The sequence below is a fragment of the Pogoniulus pusillus genome, chromosome 2 (assembly GCF_015220805.1).
Source record: "Pogoniulus pusillus isolate bPogPus1 chromosome 2, bPogPus1.pri, whole genome shotgun sequence".
NCBI classification, from domain to species: Eukaryota; Metazoa; Chordata; class Aves; order Piciformes; family Lybiidae; genus Pogoniulus; species Pogoniulus pusillus.
Genome location: NC_087265.1, coordinates 43,954,201 through 43,973,633, shown reverse-complemented (window position 1 = coordinate 43,973,633; position 19,433 = coordinate 43,954,201). Strand labels below are relative to the sequence as shown.

At 40.4% G+C, this 19,433-nt stretch overlaps 1 protein-coding gene across 1 annotated transcript in view; it reads right to left on the bottom strand.

Moving 5' to 3' along the window:
- LRP2 (LDL receptor related protein 2) overlaps positions 1 to 19,433 on the bottom strand; it is a 140,800-nt gene that overhangs the window by 76,141 nt on the left and 45,226 nt on the right. The window contains exons 15-31 of the mRNA XM_064166097.1: positions 17,868 to 18,008; positions 16,537 to 16,740; positions 15,378 to 15,570; positions 13,618 to 13,743; positions 12,902 to 13,032; positions 11,724 to 11,861; positions 10,616 to 10,897; positions 9,701 to 9,940; positions 8,531 to 8,650; positions 8,019 to 8,135; positions 6,975 to 7,352; positions 6,464 to 6,478; positions 5,914 to 6,162; positions 4,593 to 4,804; positions 3,595 to 3,779; positions 2,421 to 2,649; positions 617 to 794 (exon numbers count right to left, since the gene is read on the bottom strand). Of these exons, the coding sequence (XP_064022167.1) occupies positions 617 to 794; positions 2,421 to 2,649; positions 3,595 to 3,779; positions 4,593 to 4,804; positions 5,914 to 6,162; positions 6,464 to 6,478; positions 6,975 to 7,352; positions 8,019 to 8,135; positions 8,531 to 8,650; positions 9,701 to 9,940; positions 10,616 to 10,897; positions 11,724 to 11,861; positions 12,902 to 13,032; positions 13,618 to 13,743; positions 15,378 to 15,570; positions 16,537 to 16,740; positions 17,868 to 18,008 (3,138 nt within the window). The remainder of the gene's footprint in view (positions 1 to 616; positions 795 to 2,420; positions 2,650 to 3,594; positions 3,780 to 4,592; positions 4,805 to 5,913; positions 6,163 to 6,463; positions 6,479 to 6,974; positions 7,353 to 8,018; positions 8,136 to 8,530; positions 8,651 to 9,700; positions 9,941 to 10,615; positions 10,898 to 11,723; positions 11,862 to 12,901; positions 13,033 to 13,617; positions 13,744 to 15,377; positions 15,571 to 16,536; positions 16,741 to 17,867; positions 18,009 to 19,433) is intronic.

Below are 19,433 nucleotides of genomic sequence, written 5' to 3'. Positions count from 1 at the left end.
AATGAAAGATAATATTTTCTATTATTTCTTTACACTCTTTCAGCTGCAAAAGATCATCTCCAAGATTTCAGAAGGAATCTAGAATGTAATGAAAGGGAATAACAACAACAACAACAATAAATAATAACAACAATAATAATTTCGTGGTGTAAAATAATGCACTGGTGCTTTCAGAGACAGCTGATGAGAGCAACCTTATCTGAAAGAACAGTACTATTAACTATAGTACTAACAGCATGATTAACTGTAGTTAATAATACTGTTGGTAGCATTAATAGTACAAGGAACTGAGTCTGGTGTGCCACAGAGACTTTGCTATCAAAAATGCTCCAACTTTCCAATAAAAGCATTCAAAATGAAGTGCCTCTATTATTTTTGAGGGCAAGTCACCATGCCTCCATTCTGCTTAGGTTACTTTCCCCACACACCAGGTTGGATAGGCTAGCTCAGCAGGTTGGACAGACTGAAATTACTTCAGTTGGAAGCCAACAGCATGAATTATTTGATTGTTTTAATCCAATTTGTTTGCTAACAAAACTGATTTCAGGAGTGCCTGTGCTCAACAGTACTGCATGGCTTATTTTCATAACTAGCAAACTTGTTTTGCTGAACTTACCGCTAGGTTGCCTGACAGGATGGACTGCCACGAGCCCCAGAGGCTGGTGAATGTTATAAATCATAACTGTCTGGTTTCCTCCATGCCATTTGTTGGCCCGAATTACTCGATTGGTATAGCGATCGCTCCAGTACACAAAATCTTCAAAGACAGTCAGAGCATGTGGATGCTGCAAGATCTAAAATGCAAGGACGTTTACCACTTCAGTTCTGAAGATTTGTATATGTAAAGCTTGCAATGAAGTAACAGAGATAGACATCATTTAAAACAGTAAGAAAAATAAACACAAAATATCATCTGTTACCTGAAAACAAGACACTCACTAAAGGGGAAATAAACATTGTTTTAAATGGAAATGCTAAATAGACCCTGTGAGATGTACAGCACAAGGAAGTAACTTTAAGTGTAGAGAGAAAACAGGGAACTAATGGATAAATACCCAGTTGTAGATTTTCAAGGGCACTGTCAAGACTTTTTATCTGTGATAAGCTCTCCAGTAATTTATTGGAGGGTTAAAAGAAGATGGCTTATCTACATTTCAAAAAAGTAGGAGTTAGGCAAGAAACATTGCACCAACTTATTTCAGAAGAATTGTCTCTCCAAAGCCACAAAGCTCAATTCCTGAAAACATACATGTGGTTATTTGTATCAGTTTTTGCATAGCAGCTGAACTATAGTTGCCCAGGTGGCCAAGAGAGACAGTGGCATCCTGGCCTGCATCAGGAATGGTGTGAGCAGCAGGAGCAGGGAGGTCATTCTGCCCCTGTACTCTGCACTGGTTAGACCACACCTTGAGTACTGTGTTCAGTTCTGGGCCCCCCAGTTTAGGAGGGACACTGAGATGCTTAAGCGTGTCCAGAGAAGGGTGATGAGGCTGGTGAGAGGCCTTGAGCACAGCCCTACGAGGAGAGGCTGAGGGAGCTGGGATTGGTTAGCCTGGAGAAGAGGAGGCTCAGGGGTGACCTTATTGCTGTCTACAACTACCTGAGGGGTGGTTGTGGCCAGGAGGAGGTTGCTCTCTTCTCTCAGGTGGCCAGCACCAGAACAAGAGGACACAGCCTCAAGCTACGCCAGGGGAAATTTAGGCTTGAGGTGAGGAGAAAGTTCTTTACTGAGAGAGTCATTGGATACTTGAATAGGCTGCCTGGGGAGGTGGTGGAGTCGCCGTCCCTGGAGCTGTTCAAGGCCAGATTGGACGTGGCACTTGGTGCCATGGTCTAGCCTTGAGCTCTGTGGTAAAGGGTTGGACTTGATGATCTATGAGGTCTCTTCCAACCTTGGTGACACTGTGATAAGGCTGGTACTGGGACCATGCTACAGCAGCACTTCATTAGGAAACAGACTGTAAAAGGGATGAGTTTTTATGAACTGTGCTGGACAAAGCAAGTCCTGGCAGCACAAACCCTTCTCTGCTCTGAACAGCAGTAGCAATCACCACTCACAGAAAGTGACCAGGGAAAATTCCCCCAGGTTTCTTGTACTATATTTGCCTTCAGCAAATGCAGCTAGTAGCAGCAGTGTAAGACATCATCTTTAGACTTCAGGAACGCAGACAGAATGAAGGAGAACAACCTGAAGCACTAAGCCTATACTCAGTTCCAGGTTCTGTCAAAGATTTCTTGAGAGACTGTGAAGAGAATACGCAATTCTTTTTCTCACTGTCACAAGAAGCTAAAGTAGTTGGTATCTGCTTCACCCAATTATTTTGAAGGAAAGCACATCCAAGTCCATGACAGTGAAAATCCATTTTACATACTATCAGCAATGACATGGGAAAAAAAATGCCTGCTTATTAATGCCTTACCAGATCACTTGCAACCACCTGTCGCCTGTTGTTTCCATTGTAATCACAAAAGTCAATATAATCAAGATAAGCATCAGCAAAATATAGAAGCTTGTTTGGGTAATCAATGGAGAGTCCATTGGGCCAGTAGATTTTACTGCTAATAATCACTGTTCTCATTTTGCCATCCATGCTGGCTTTTTCAATTCGAGGGTTTTGGCCCCAGTCAGTCCAGAACATTACATGAGCACTGAAAAAAAAGTAAATTGTGGTTACCAATCTGAAAACAAACAAAAACCCCCCAAAACACCCTAGCTGTCTACTGAGAAATGCTACACGAAAATTCATTAGCCAAAAACCAAAACCAATTTTTAAACAAAAATGCTACATGCTGATAGTGTATTAAATTATTCATTTCAGCAATATGTTTACTTATAATTCCTGCTGTAAAAAAAAACCTTTTAATACTGCTGCTGGTTTTATTTGCCAATAATAGAAGCATGTAGAAGCTACTGTTATCGCTGCTTTTCAGTGTTGATTATAATCTGACTCTCCAGCTGTTAAATAATAATTTTATATGGGTTTATACTTTTATAGGCATGTATTATGTTAACAGTCATATAACTGAAGAGCCCCATGAGGCTGGTAGCAGAGTTCAAGGCAGTGAAAAGCTCAAAAAGCAGTAAAAGTCTGTACGCAAACAATTCAAATCATAACCCTCCATTTACTCCATGCCATTTGCTGTCTGGAATGGGAAGGTGCTTTTGTTGATAACATTAATATAGCACAGAAAATTAGACTTGAGGCTATGAAGGAACTTGTTCTTTGCCAGGTAGGCATATTATCATATTATATTTCATGTAGGTTTCTGGTCTATCACCAGCTGATAAAGATACAAATGGATTTTGCATTCGTAGCTCTTAACAAGAAAGCAAATATAGGAAAATTGGGTTCAGAGGAAAAAACAAACAAACAAACATCAACCTTGTTACTGTGAAACAGAGCAAAAGATTACAAATAATTACCATATGACCTTAAACATTAAATCAAGTCTTCAAACATAAAATTGTTAGAAGTTTTCTTTCCTCTTGCACTTGTCCTTTGCAATTACAGTACAATTTGGGCCTTTCTCAATGACATTACAGCACAAAATACACATCCTTTTAAAACAAAACATTTAAAAAAATAATCTTACTCAGCTCTGGGATCTAACACTAGACCCCTTGGGTTTGTTACATTTTCACTAATCAGCACAGTCCTGTGGCTTCCATCCATTTTAGAGACTTCAATTGTTTCCAGAACAAAGTCTGTCCAGTAAAGATTGCGACCGACCCAATCTACTGCTATACTTTCAGTCACAGTGACACCACTGTCAAACACCTGTTTAACAACAAAAAATAGGGGGGAAAAAAGGGAGAGAACACAAACTAGTTGATATCAAAGAATCATAGAATCAAACAGGTTGGAAGAGACCTCCAAGATCATCCAGTCCAACCTAGCACCAGCCCTGTCCAATCAACTAGACCATGGCACTGACTCATCCAGGCTTTTCTTCAACACCTCCAGGGACAGAGACTCCACCACCTCCCTGGGCAGCCCATTCCAATGCCAATCACTCTCTCTGGGAAGAACTTCCTCCTAACATCCAGCCTAGACCTCCCTCCCCCACAACTTGAGACTGTGTCCCCTTGTTCTGTTGCTGGTTGCCTGGCAGAAGAGACCAACCCCCACCTGGCTACAGCCTCCCTTCAATTAGTTGTAGACAGCAATGAGGGCAGCCCTGAGCCTCCTTTTCTCCAGTCTAAACAACCCCAGCTCCAGGGGTTGGGGTTTGTGCTCCAGGCCTTTCACCAGCCTTGTTGCCTCATCCAGGCTTTTTTTTTTAACACCTCCAGGGACAGCAACTCCATCACCTCCCTGGGCAGCCCATACCAACGGCAAATCACTCTCTCTGTGAAGAACTTCCTCCTAACATCCAGCCTGTTTTTTCACCCTTTCCATTTGTATAGCTATGAAAAACCAGGAAATGAATCTCCAACATTTTCTAGGTCACTGATGCAGAATGAGTCACAAACATATATCCAAACACTCCTATTAACTTCAGTGGTTTCCCCCCTTCACCTTTGTTAACTGGAGATACAGTGTCATTTTCTCTCTGTACTGAAGAGACAAGAATAACTCAGTGAAACTTACTATTTTTCGATCAGTCCCATTCTGATAAGCACTCCAAATTTTATCCTGTGTTGTATCAGACCAAAAGATACGATCTGTGACTGAATCGAAATCAAGAGCCACAATATTCATCCCATCCCGGACCAGAGAATAAATACTGTGTGACTGAGAGGTGATATTGTCCACAACAATTTGGTTACGACTTGCCACCAGCAAAAGAAGATTCCCAGACTCTGTTGAAGAAATTAAATTAAAAATCCCAATTCAATGGTAATTCTGTAAGAAAAATGAACACTGAGTAATTTGACACTGCTTCGTAACACCAAAGCCATTGTATCTAGATAGACATACTGAAATAACAAATTCAAATTAAGTCTCAAGCCAAGATATTTCATCATATCTATATTGTCCATCCTGATCTTGTATCTACTTCAGCCTTTCTCCATCCTCTCTCTATCACTTACTCTTTCTACTAGACTGCCTTTTCAAGGTAGTATCTAGACTTGAAGTCTTCTTCCCCACTGTCTAATCAGTTTGCTGCTGACTTCCAATCCTCAGTTCTCCATAAACCACTCTTAGCAACCAGTGCTAACTCAAACCTCAAAATTGTAAGTATCATCAGATATTCTACTCAGCCTAGATCTTCACCCATTTTAGCCAGCCTGCTCTTTTTTCCTCCTTTAGATTACAGAGGGACCAGGCAGGGGAACAAACAGATTACAGAAAAGCCACAGCCTGCTGTTGTTAGATTACTATGCAGCAGCTCACACTGAAAAACAACTGAAGAGCAGCAACCATAAAGATAGTTATCTATGAGAAACTCCCTGTTAGTAACCTTATCTACAGGTAAACTGCAAGTCTTCCACAACCTGAGGATATCCCTAAGCCAGGAAACTTGTAGTCACAAATTCCACTATGTCTATGTCGCTCCTTCCTAATACTACCCAAGAGATAGAGAACAAGAGACAGTCTGTGTCAGTTTGTTTGCTCTTTAGAAATAAGCAAAGTGTGGCATAGTCTCTAGGCAAGTCTTGTGAAAGGCATTAAAGGTTACAGACAGGAAATTTTTACCTATAGTTTACAGATGTCTGGCTTTTTTTCCCCCCACCTCTCAACAATATTGTTTTTGACCATTCCAGGGTTAAATATTACACTGTTGATCTGAATATATTTCAAGGAAATAATAGTTTCCAATTAACCCTCCACTCAAGGTTGTCTGCCATGAACAACTTTAAAGTGGCTGTTTATAACAGCTCTTTTAAAAGAGAACAAAATGGCAAGCTGGCACTTTGCAGGTGCTGTTGTTGCATTCATTCTTTAGGCTAACATCAATGTTCCTCACCTGCTGCTTTACAAGTCCTCCCATTGGTTTCTAGAATGTATCCTTCATCACAGTAACACCTAAAAGATCCTCTCTCATTGTAACAATGCTGACTACAGAAACCTGGAGGGTCACATTCATTAATATCTTCACAAGTCTTGGAGTCGTTTGCAAGCTGGTATCCAACAGGACAGGTACACTGAGCTCCAAAGGGTCCTTGAATACATTCATGAGTGCAGCCAGCATTATTGTCAGAGCAGCTCTCCTGATCTGAAATGGGATTGGTGAAGAAAGAAAGCAAACAGTTAAGAAAAACTTCTGATGGTAAATTTTATACTTTGCAGTTGCATTTCTAGCTGCTAAAACATGACTGCACAATCATCAGTTACACCACCTGAAACTGGACTGAGGCCCTTATCCAGAATATGACACACACAATGCACACAAAGGCAGGTACCAACAGAGTATTCATTATTAACCCCATTAAATTAAATCTATAGACATTTACTGTACCACTTCAAACCTAAACTTGTGTTAATAAACAAGGATTTAAAATAATTTATAATCATACCTGGCTGGGGTTCATCTGAGAATGTGCAATGATTAAGGAGGAAAGAAGGAAAGAAAGAAAAATGTTATGCTTAAATCAACTTACAATCAACATAAACACAAATGTTGGCAACAAGTGAGCTTTTAGATTATTTTCATGATTTTTGAAGTCAGAGATTTAAGAGAAAATATTAAGGGCTGAATCACATTTCATTTTAAATTGAAGCATACCAGACTTTGACAAATGTGTTTGGAAACACAAAGCTCATTCCCACACTGCTATATATATTGAAGACAGTGAAAGTCACATTTGATTTCAGAGCACAAGACTGGACCTAGTCAATTAATTCATCATTCATCACCACAGTCTCACTGCGAACAAATTTCACACAGTAATTTGAGCTCTAATTTCAGCATGTTTACAATTTCTGCTAGAAATGTTGCAGCACTAATTACAACATGCTGAATATTCCATTTCTTTCTGAAGCCATAGCACACAGTAAGCTACAGTAGATGCTTGAACAGTAACTTACTGCACAACGGCGATTCATCAGCTCCATTAGGACAGTCAGCAGAATTATCACATACTTTGCTCAAATTCACACAGATACTGTGACCTGGACACTGCCACTGCCAGCTAGGGCATCGGAAAGGTTGAGTAGGACAGTCTCTCTCATCACTCATATCCCTGCAGTCATTATCACCATCACAGATCCATGCTCGATAGACACAGTTGCCATTATCACAGCGGAAAAGAGAGGGAGGACAAGTCCTGGGAGGACATCTGTGATGTTCATCTGAGCCATCTGCACAGTCAAGATGGCCATCACATTCCCAGTTAGAAGGAACACAATTGCCATCTGATTGACACTGGAATTCATTCTGGTGGCACATCCCTGGTGGTCTTGTAGCTGAAACAATGACATTGATACTTCAGAAGTTGCTTCTGTTTTAGAAGCAAAGCCTCTATGTAGTCAGTTCATCTCTTCCATAAATAATTACTTTTAAGAACTGTGTTGTTTTTAGATCAAGCAATGGAATCACTCAATCAACATTTCATGATCTGAACAATTTAACTCCTACTGCATAATATGAAGAATACAACTGAACTATTGTTATGTTTTGAGCACGCATGCACATATTGAAATCTATGACCATGCCCAGAGCAATACAAACTTACTTACTGAAACTAGCTCTCACTACCCTGTGTTGCAACATTTTAACTCGAATAACTAAAAGAAAAGTTTCAAGCTGACTCTCATAGATACAAGGTTTCAAGTTTTCTAAATGATGAGACTTCATTTTACTTTTAAACCCTGAGACCCAGATGCTAAGTAAAAACAAAACACTAGAGCTAAAACAATGCAGACTCCTTGCCAGAAAAACCTACTCTTGAGATGGACCTACTGTGTTTGAAATTTCTGCTCAGAAAAAAACAATTTATAGACAAGTTTTCCTGATTTGTTTTTCCAAGTTTTAAGCACAGTAGTGCAAATTATTTCATATAGCAGCTACAGGAATTTTTCTGAAGCATCATCTAATAACTGAAGCCTTTATTTCAGCACTAATATACTCACGGCAGTCAGTCTCATCTGAGTGATCGTTACAGTCAAAAACACCATCACACTGGTAGTAAGTGCTGATACACTGGTCTCCACTCAGGCATTTAAACTCTGTGGCACTGCAGTTATATACTGGGAAAGAAAAGGTTGATGTAGGTTGATGTTATTTATTTACTTTACAGAGCTGGACTGCACAGGTCTCCAGTTTTTCTAGTGCCCAAGTTGGATATGATACAAAGTGACCAAGTTCCACTGAAAACTGTGATTTCCCTGGTACAGGGAAAATGCAGTGACCTTGGAATCGACAAAAAACAGAGGCAACTGATTTCAGCCTACTGAAACCAGCCTAGAGATCAAAGGGCTTACTAAAACGCTAAAACAAGCATCACAAACAGGGGCGATTTACAGATAGGTTTATTATGCATTCTGCTATCTTGCGGCTGGTAATAGGAGGTCACCAAAGACTCCTCAGGGGGCAGGAGTGAGGAAACGATAAAGAGACGCTCAACAAACAAAGTTACACTTACTGCAATCACGCTCATCAGCACCGTCTACACAGTCTTTGTCTCCATCACAGACATAAAATGGGTCAATACAGCGATGGTCTGGACACTGAAATTGCCTGGGTTCACAAGTACCTGTGAAAGCTATTAAGAAATACAAAACACACGGATGTGTTTCTTTTTTGTCTTTTGAAATCAGCATAATATTGAGACAGTAAAAAGACACTATCGTTAACTTGCAGCACGTAAGGGAGAAACTAGTAATCCTATAAATTTTAAGCACTAATACATTAATATCAAGTCATTTTTTTATTCATATGTAGGCTTGCACTCACATAGAACAAACAGAAGATTTCACTCAGTGGTAAATAACGCTAAAAAGAATCCCTTAAAAACTCTACTGTCTTACTTTTGGTAAAAACTTCCAGAATAGATCAGCTACCTATGCCATTGGTCATTACTGAGATCAGTCACTTAATACTATAGCTGACAACATTATGCAGCAGCGTGATTATAACTATCACATCGAATCATAGAATCAGTCAGGGTTGGAAGGCACCACAAGGATCATCTAGTTCCAACCCCCTGCCATGGACAGGGACACCCTACCCTAGAGCAGGCTGCCCACAGCCCCATCCAGCCTGGCCTTAAACACCTCCACGGATGGGGCCTCAATCAGCTCCCTGGGCAGCCCATTCCAGCCTCTCATGCTCCACAACTTCCTCCTCATGTCCAGCCTGAACCTACCCATTTCCAGCTTTGCTCCATTCCCCCTAGTCCTGTCACTCACTTATAGCCTCAAAAGTCCCTCCCCAGATCTTTTGTAGGCCCCCTCCAGATACCGGAAGGCCACAATGAGGTCACCTGGGAGCTTCCTCTTCTGCAGACTGAACAGTCCCAACTCTTTCAGTCTGTCCTCATAGCAGAGGTGCTGCAGCCCTCTGATCATCCCCGTAGCCCTTCTCTGGACACACTCCAGCATGCCCACATCCTTCTTGTTTAACTATCTTCCTACATTCTACTTGGCTTTGTTAGCTCAAACTGTATTAGTTTTCCACATCTTATATACTGCAAAGTATTAGTCTAACCTATTAGTTCCTTCTTCTAATTTTATTTATCATCTTTATACCAATAGGCATATTTATGTAGGCATACACAGTCATTTAAGAAGCAAGAGACAGTTTTGATACTCACTGCAGTTTTTTTCATCTGACCCATCACCACAGTCATTATCTGTATCACATAGCCAGATCCTAGGAATACATCTTCTATTATCACAGGTGAACTGGTTCACAGAGCATGAAGAGGGCCCTTGTGTAGGACAACGCAACTCATCGCTGCCATCAAAACAGTCATTATGTTTATCACAACGCCAGCGACCTGGAATACACTGTCCACTGGCACAAGTAAAAGCTGATGAAGAACAGGTATTGTCTAAATAAGAAAAAACAAAACAGGAGGATAACTTTGTAAAGATTTCTAAAACTTTTCTTGCCAGAGTATTCACTACGTGCAGCATACCTACAGCATGTCTAAAACAATCATCAAATCAATCCAGTTTGCTTAAAATGTCCATCATGCCAACATGCTGCAGAACTGGACAGAATGATGACAACTATCAATAAAATCCTGAACTGTTAAGCACTTCTAAACAATCTACAGAGCAAGAAAAATAAGTCCTTCAAGTAGCCATATGCCTTATACTTGCTTTTCCCCAAAAGGCATTCTAGTTATTCTAAATAGTCCACTAATAAGAAAGAGTTCATACCTTAGTCATATGATTTATTCTAGTTATTCTAAATAGACATTCTAGTTATCCTAAATAGTCCACCAATAAGAAAGAGTTCCTATCTTAGTCATATGGTTTAGTCCCATGCATTAAGGAGCACAATTTAATAATATATACTGTTTTCTTGGTTTGTGGTTTAAAAAGAATTAACTCTAAAGAAAGAGGCACCAAACAACTTCCAAAGTAATGAATCTCCCAAGATTTATCCTCAGATGCAACCCTAAAACACTTGAGGTTTATTCCAATGATATCAGACTGCCCTATCAAACTTTCTGAACAGCAAATAACAAACATTAAATGAAATTACAGATATTACTTACTTAAAGAACCACAGTTTTGTTCATCACTGTTATCATGGCAATCATCAACACCATCACACTGATAGTACAGAGGTACACATCTTCCATTACCACAGGAAAATGAGTAGGAGCCACATTGTAAGGTGGGTGGCTCATTGGATGGGTCTTCAACACATGTCAGCTGATTTGAAGCTAGCTTCATGCCATAAGGACAACCACAAACTCTCTGAAAATTCGGTACTGGGAAGCAGAAATGGCTGCAGTCTCCATTTGGATTTGTTGCTCTATTACAGTAGTTAGAACCTTAAAAAAGTGATAGAGACCAATGTCTGAAAACAGCTTGGAACTATTAAAAAGTGCATAGTAAAAGAATGTTGTTTTTCTTTCTGGGAGGATGGTTGTGGGCAAAAAGTTGCTGCAGCAGATCCTAGCTTTGCATACACTGCAAGACAGGGTCAAGTTAATTGAATAGTACAATCAGTCCCATATTCCACACACTCTTCACTGACACAAACGTCTATGGAAACCAGAACACACTACTAAATGTTATCTACTTTTCTTGCAATTTTCAGCAACTGTCTGGAAAAAAGTATACTACAACAAATGAGAACTATTGTCTGAGCAAGGGTGGGAGATCTAGTCCAATCTTTGGACCCCAAATAGGTGGTGAGCATGCAGTTTAATCATATATTTGATAAATACATTGAATGTTCTACTAAATTAAACCAACAATTTCATATTATAGTTAGATCACAGAACTGCATAGAATTCAGCAGTGAAAAGAGAGTTCTGCACAGTGACTACTTTAAGAATAGTACTTTACATGTATGCAATTCCTCAAAATAAATAAGTCCATTTAACTAAAACTTCAACCAGAAAAAGAGAAACTCAAGGTTGTAATTAGTGATACAATTACACAAAACACAACAGAATTGTAATTTCGTTTTACAAGGTTATTAAATGTAGCAACGGAAGTGTTGGAGGAAAAGTACATGCAGTCACAAACCAACACAACATGTGATCACAAGTGCCTGTGCTACCTCCCCTGCAGGTCAGTTGTGATTCAGGCCATTTCTAAACCTGATGTTTTGTCTTTTATCTCCTATCTCAGTATGAGAGAAGAGCTCACCTATTTGGGAATGAGCATCGTATGCTTTAACGTGCATAATGTTACTAATGCCTCTCCTAATGATAGTCATTTCTCCTCCATCAGACTTCCTCACACGAACTATTGCACCAAGTCTCCAATCAGTGAAATAGGCATAACCTGTTTGGAAAGACATTTGACAGGTAATAATAACAGAGCAATAAGACATAAAAGATCAAGTATCATGAGAAAAAAAAAAAACTCCATTTTTTTTTCATGTAAGTTAAATAATTTCTTGTATCTGCCTTCTGAAAAAGACAAAAAGACTTTTATCACTAATACAGCCAAAGTCCTTCAGGCTTCCAAGTAAGAGACATAAGTCCTTCAGACTTACAAGGCAATTTTAAAAGTCATTCATTAAAACAGCTTCCCAGAAAATTATTTTTTAAGATATTTTAGACAAAATAAAAGAGTACAGATGTTGACATAGAATCATAGAATCAACCAGGTTGGAAGAGACCTCCAAGATTATCCAGTCCAACCTAGCACCCAGCCTTAGCCAGTCAACTAGACCATGGCACTAAGTGCCTCATCCAGGCTTTTCTTGAACACTCCCAGGGACGGTGACTCCACCACCTCCCTGGGCAGCCCATTCCAATGCCAATCACTCTCTCTTTGGGAAGAACTTCCTCCTAACATCCAGCCTAGACCTCCCCCACCACAACTTGAGACTGTGTCCCCTTGTTCTGTTGCTGGTTGCCTGGCAGAAGAGACCAATCCCCACCTGGCTACAGCCTCTCTTCAATTAGTTGTAGACAGCAATGAAGTCACCCCTGAGCCTCCTCTTCTCCAGGCTAAACAATCAATGCAAATCCAGTGATAAATTCTACATATAGTTAATAAAATCCTAAAATTGGTGATCATCCCTAATTGATTTACCGTGTCTGGCCATCAGGAGTAGCCCACCTTGGGCCTAGTGTACCTGCCTTGCTGCACTAAAAGTCTTCTGATCTACCTCAACTAATTTAAACACATATGTACATAAAAGAGTTCTAAAAAGTAACAAAAAGAATTAAATTGCATTTAATAGACATTTTCAACATTGCTTTTTTAATAGGAAAAAGCAGTTATTACAAAGGCCATGTTATTTTATCTCGGATTTACAGATCACCAAACAAACAAATATAACAATGGATAATATTTTTGAAGGGCAGGCTTACCTCCAAAAATAGTAAGGCCAAATGGGTGAGTCATCTGAGTAATGCGTTCAAGAGTCCGTCTGTCCAGTCCATCAAAGGTACTATGCTCAATTTTGTCAAAAAAGGCATCCACCCAATACAGCCTTAGAGAACTAGAAATAAGGAAAATGTTTCTTTGAATTACATACACAAGGGTCTTCAATATGAACATTGCAGAGTGTGCAGCCTGACACCGTTTCTTTATTTTTAGTCCCTGACAGCTTAAACTTCACAGAACCAGTCAGGGTTGGAATGGACCACAAGGATCATCTAGTTCCAGCACCCCTGCCATGGGCTGCCAGATCAGGCTGCCCAGAACCCCATCCAGCCTGGCCTTAAACACCTCCATGGATGGGGCCTCAACCACCTACCTGGGCAACCCATTCCAGGCTCTCACGCTCCTCATGCTTAACAACTTCCTCCTCACATCCAGTCTGTATCTCCCCAACTCCAGCTTTGCTCCATTCCCCCTAGTCCTGGCACTACCTGATAGTCTAAAAAAGTCCCAACCCCAGTTTTTTTGTAGCTCCCCCTTCAGATACTGGAAGGCCACAAGAAGGTCACCTCAGAGTCTCCTTTTCTCCAGACTGAACAGCCCCAACTCTTTCAGTCTGTCCTCATAGAAGGGGTGCTCCAAGCCTTCTGATCATCCTCGTGGCTTGCTCAAAAAGCTTCTCTGTCTTGCGTGTTTTCCTTACCTCCAGTCAATGGCTAGGCCGTTAGGCCAGCCTAGTGTTGTATTCACAATTGGCAAGGCATGGGATCCATCACTCCAAGCCCTCATGATTTTTGCAGGACGAAACCAATCTGTCCAGAACATATATCTGAAAGGACATATGTCAGAAGATGCACAAACTCAATGATGTAATGAAAGAGAGCAAACGTCTGAACAGAATTAACATTCCTCTTTGTATGACATCTTACAGAATCATAGAATCAACCAGGTTGGAAGAGACCTCCAAGAGCAGCCAGTCCAACCTAGCACCCAGCCCTAGCCAATCAACCAGACCATGGCACTAAGTGCCCCAGCCAGGCTTTTCTTGAACACCTCCAGGGACAGAAACCCCACCACCTCTGTGGACAGCCCATTCCAATGCCAATCACTCTCTCTGCCAACAACTTCCTCCTAACATCCAGTCTATACCTCCCAAGCCACAACTTGAGACTGTGTTGCTTTCTTCTGTTGCTGGGTGCCTGGGAGAAGAGACCAACCTCACCTAGCTACAACCTCCCTTGAAGTAGTTGTAGGCAGCAATGAGGACACCCCTGAGCCTCCTCTTCTCCAGGCTGCACACCCCCAGCTCCCTCAGCCTCTCCTCACAGGGCTCTGTTCCAAGCCTCTCACCAGCTTTGTTGCCCTTCTCTGGACACATTTCAGTACTTTTTCATGTACTTTAAAAACATACCATTTTAAGTTGACTTATCCCCTTCCTTAATTACTATTTATCCTGTGTATAACAAGCTTCTTTGGAAGCACTTTGCTCCAAGTAGTCGTAAAGCGACTTTGTTAAAATTGTTAAGGATTTCATTTAAGTATTGACAGGGAGGAAGAACCAAATTTAAAAAATGCATCTTCCAGGTAATACTAAGCACAAGTATTACACAGAATTTTCTCCTGATCTTTTTTATTTATGCCTATGGTAAAAAAAAATGAAGCTATTATTAAATAACTTTACAAAATAGCAAATAATAAAGGTTGGGAAACCCAAGGATCCAAGTTCAACGTTATTTTTTATGAGATTACTTCCAAAATACATGAGAATGTTGTCATGAGAATGAACATGAGAAGTCAGTATCTGAGAATTAAGAAGTCCAGTAGTATGGCAATAGAAAGCTGAACTATTTTGTAAGAGAAACATTGTTTTGGCATGGCCAAACAACACAGAGTATCACGTTTGAAGTTAAGCATTTCCATCAAAGAAAAGCAGGGCTTCATTTCTTCGTACAATAAAATCACACACTGTAAGGTCTGTATCAAGCAAAGACAGTAGTACCTATTATGTTTCAAATTAAGAAATTCAGATAGAAAAAATAAAGAAGCCAAGGCTGGATTTCTGAGAAGGGAAAATGTATTCAGAATCATTGAGAAAACTTTATCTTTCAGCTATGAAAAACAGCTTTCTAATCTGACCGACACAAACAAACCAAAGTTCCTTTGCCTGCTTATCAACACAGCAGTAAAAGAAGAAAAACAACTGGTGCTTTTAAAGAGAATTCTTTCGAGTGTTTCTTTCATGTGAAATCTGTATCACCTTGCCCTTTCCTCTGAGTGCTAGATTTCTAAGCTAGAATAAAACAAACAAAACCAAGACAAGAGAACTGACAAGAGATGGCATTTTGAAAAAGAAGACAAATCCAAACAGAAAGGCAGAACGAGATGTCAGTCTAATCTCAACAATCCCGCTTAAACCATGAATTTGTTTGTGTCGTCTGAAGTGAGAATCAAAGCTAGACTTACCCAACAACAGGATGAACCACTATTGATCGAGGATTGTTTAAATTCTGAACAATAGCTCTCCGAGATTTATCTGCCAGTCTCATCACACTAATGCTCCTGTATCGAGGGTCTGTCCAGTAGAGATTCTTTGAGATCCAGTCAAAGGCCAAATCTTCAACGCTTTCCACTCTATTGGCTGTCAGGATTTCTCTTCCTAGAATTTGTATCACATGTAATGATTCCAAATGTTTAGAAACAGGCAAAATATCATGAATACAGTATTGTGTTCACAGAAATAGTGGTTTCCTTGGTAAAAATACTGCCTTTGTGATACTTTATACAAAATCTAATAACTAAGTGGGTGGGGGGGTGTTCTTGGCTGCATGCAAAGAAGGTGTATGTTCAGGAGCACAAAACCAAAAGAGGAGAAATAAAGAATAGCCAAAGACAAGAGAAAAATCTGTCACTAAGTTCACACTGAGAAGTTTTACAACTGGAGGTCATTAAGGTCAGTGCAATAAGGACATCCTGTTCAAGAGACAGACCTTACCTACTTTTTGCATAATAGTCAGCTGCAATCCATGCAAGGCAGCAAGAGAGCTCAGAAGACTTACATATATACTTAGACACACATGCATATATATATATGTGTGTGTATATATATACACACACTTATTTTATATAGACACATATATATGTGTGTGTATATATATATATATATATATATTTCATCACTACTACAAACTAGAGAGAAATATTCTTCACTATCACAAATAGGAATTCCAAAACTTCACACCCATAACGTTGTTTTTCTGTATTGCAAGATTATATACACACATCCTGCTCTCCAGACAGGGCAATTAAAAAGCAAAGCTCAATTTCATACTACTGGAAGGCATTAAATAGACTGGTGATGAGGAATATTGGTTGCGAGAAGTGGTATTAAGTAGTTCTCTACCCAAAAACAATATAGCACATTTATCAAAGAACAGGAGAGTTCAATGCACTTAATGTGAGTTGAACAAACATTTTGAACAAGCATTACCCAAATTACCCAGGTGAAACTGAGATTTATCTGTATATCTCACAATGTGACTTCTTTATTACCACTTCTTTCTGGAAATATACATTCTAATTTCCTTACCACAATTATGCTACAGTTTCTATGAATGATTCTTACCTGAACCATTGGTTTTCTGCTTATAGATCATGTCTCTACTTGTGTCTGAAAAAAAAATGGTGTCTTCCTGAGCATAGAAGTCAATTCCAACAAAATATGAAGGGCTCCCTGTTACAGGTATGATCACATCTTCCTGGGTGGAGAGATTGAATGGGATCCCCCGTACTGCCAGCTGGGATGAAAACAGCAAGAACTGCTGCACAGCTGCAAAAGAAAAGATTAGACACAGTCCTCAGATATTTACCAGGTGAGATAATTGAGCATTAGCTAATTGTAAAACTTTATTCTCAACTGGCAACACTAACAGCCTGGAAAAGTAACAAAAAAATCCCCAAATAATCAAAAAACCACAACAATGCCACAAAACTCAACTCAGAACATTAAGTTATATGGTCAAAGATTCCTCTTGCATTGTTATTGTGGTCCTAGTACACCTTTACAGAAAACAGAAGTGAGAAACATCTTCTGTCCTCACCTCTTTATAAAATAAAGATGAACTCTGGCTCTTTAGAGCCACCATATAACTAGACCATACCTAAGGTTGCCAGATAAATGCTTGGTCAAATAGTAAAGTTACAGGCAACAGATCTGTCTTAATTTGCCAATAGATACACATTGTAAACCTCCCATCTGTGCCAATTCTGCATTCAAACACAAAGCAGAAGATTGATGATGGACATCCACAGCTCCAAAACTAAACCTCTTTTTTTCTTGCAAACATGTTCAAAGGGAGAAAACAAATGCAATGTGCACATCACCACACTGGAAAGCAAGTTTTTGTGTTCAAAATAATGCAAAACATGCATGCTAGCAAGCATCTGTACTTGACTTAAGAATTAAGAGCTTAACCACGAAGCTGTCTACACATGGGAAGAATCTCTTTACAGTGAGGGTGGTGAAACACTGAAATGGGTTGCCCAGGGAGATTGTGGATGCTCCCTCCCTGGAGGTGCTCAAGGCTAGGTTAGATGAGGCCTTAAGTGATTTGTTCTAGTGGGAAGTATCACTGTCTATGGTGGGGGGTTGGAACTACGTGATCTTTGGGGTCCCTTCCAACTTAGACTATGCTGTGTGATTCTGTGATATTCCATACCTAACTCCATTAAAACGTTCATAAAAGGTGGCAAATGTAAGTCGCTGTGACCTGAAATCAATTTAATCAGCAGAAATTATTACATTTAAAGCTGACAACAAAAGTTGTGCTGAAAAAAAACACTAATTACTTGGCATATTTAACATACAAAGCCCTTGAGAAGAGGAAGGGTATTCTAGAATAATTACAGAGCTCATAAAACAGTGCAGTTTCCAACAACTGTAATGCATTTTCATACCAACACAATGCCGTCCATCTACATGTAGATCAAAGCCCAGTACACATCTACAGCGATAACCCAGTCCATCGTTATCTGTTTTGTGGCTGAGAACACAGATCTGTTCACATCCCCCGTTGTTATTTCCACAAGGATTTCTTACTAGAAAGCAATATAAATAGGATTACAATTTCATCTATTAACCTAACAACATCATTACCCTGATTTGTCAGGAGGCTTTTTTTTTCAACGTTGACAATAAATCATATGGACTATGAGGGAATTGCTTCACTCAGAAATTACAAACCACTTGTTCTACCCTGGAACACACTAAAATCACATCAAAGCTAACTTGCACTTAACTATAGTCCAGAATATGGCCTCAGCACTGTGTGTTAAATATCTCTGTACAAAACTAAATAGCTCTGTGGCCATATTCTAGGATATAGTTTTCTGCATACAGGTCTACTTCAGAACTATATCTCACAGAATTCATTCCCACTGGTAGCCTTTTTCAAATGCAACTTCATTTCAGTATTGAGGAAAAGAGATTCCAAACACCAATACTGCTCATAAGCACAAGTTTGACTCTTCCAAATATCAATACATTTAACAAGCACCTCCAATCACTAATGTCACGTTTGTCAGCTCATTAGATATAGGACCTGGATGAAACCAATATATGATGAGTTTGATAGGTGGACCACTAGATGGATAAAGAACTGGCTTGATGGCCACACCCAAATAGTGGCTGTCAATGGCTCCATGTCCAAGCAGAGGCCAGTGACAAGCAGAGACCCTCAGGGATCAGTCCTGGGACCAGGCTTGTTCTTTGTCGGTGCCATGGGCAGAGGCATTGAGTGCACTCTCAGCAAGTTTGCTGACACCAAGCTGTGTGATGCAACAGACATGCTGGAGGGAAGGGATGCCATCCAGAGGGACCTGGAGAGGTTGGCACAAGCCAAAACCATGACATTCAACAAGACCAAGTGCAAGGTCCTGCATCTGGGTCGAGGCCATCCTAAGCACAAATCCAGGCTGGGCAGTGACTGGCTGGAGGGCAGCCCTGAGGAGAGGGACTTGGGGGTGCTGGTGGATGAAAAGCTTAATGTGAGCAGACAGTGTACACCTGCAGCCTAGAAAGCCAACCAGATCCTGGGCTGCACTAGGAGGAATGTGGCCAGCAGGTCGAGGGAGGTGATTCTCCCCCTCTGCTCTGCTATGATGAGACCCCACCGGGAGTACTGCATCCAGTTCTGGAGCCCCCATTACAAGAAGGATGTGGATGCGATGGAGCGTGTCCAGAAAAGGGCTATGAGGATGATCAGAGGGCTGCAGCACCTCTCCTGTGAGGACAGACTGAAAGAGTTAGGGCTGTTCAGTCTGGAGAAGAGGTGACCTTCTTGTGGCCTTCCAGTATCTGCAGGGGGCCTACAAAAAAGCTGGGGAGGGATTTTTTAGGCTATCAGGGGGACCAGGGGGAATGGAGCAAAGCAAGAGGTGGGTAGATTCAGACTGGACATGAGGAGGAAGTTCTTCGGCATGAGAATGGTGAGAGCCTGGAATGGGCTGCCCAGGGAGGTGGTT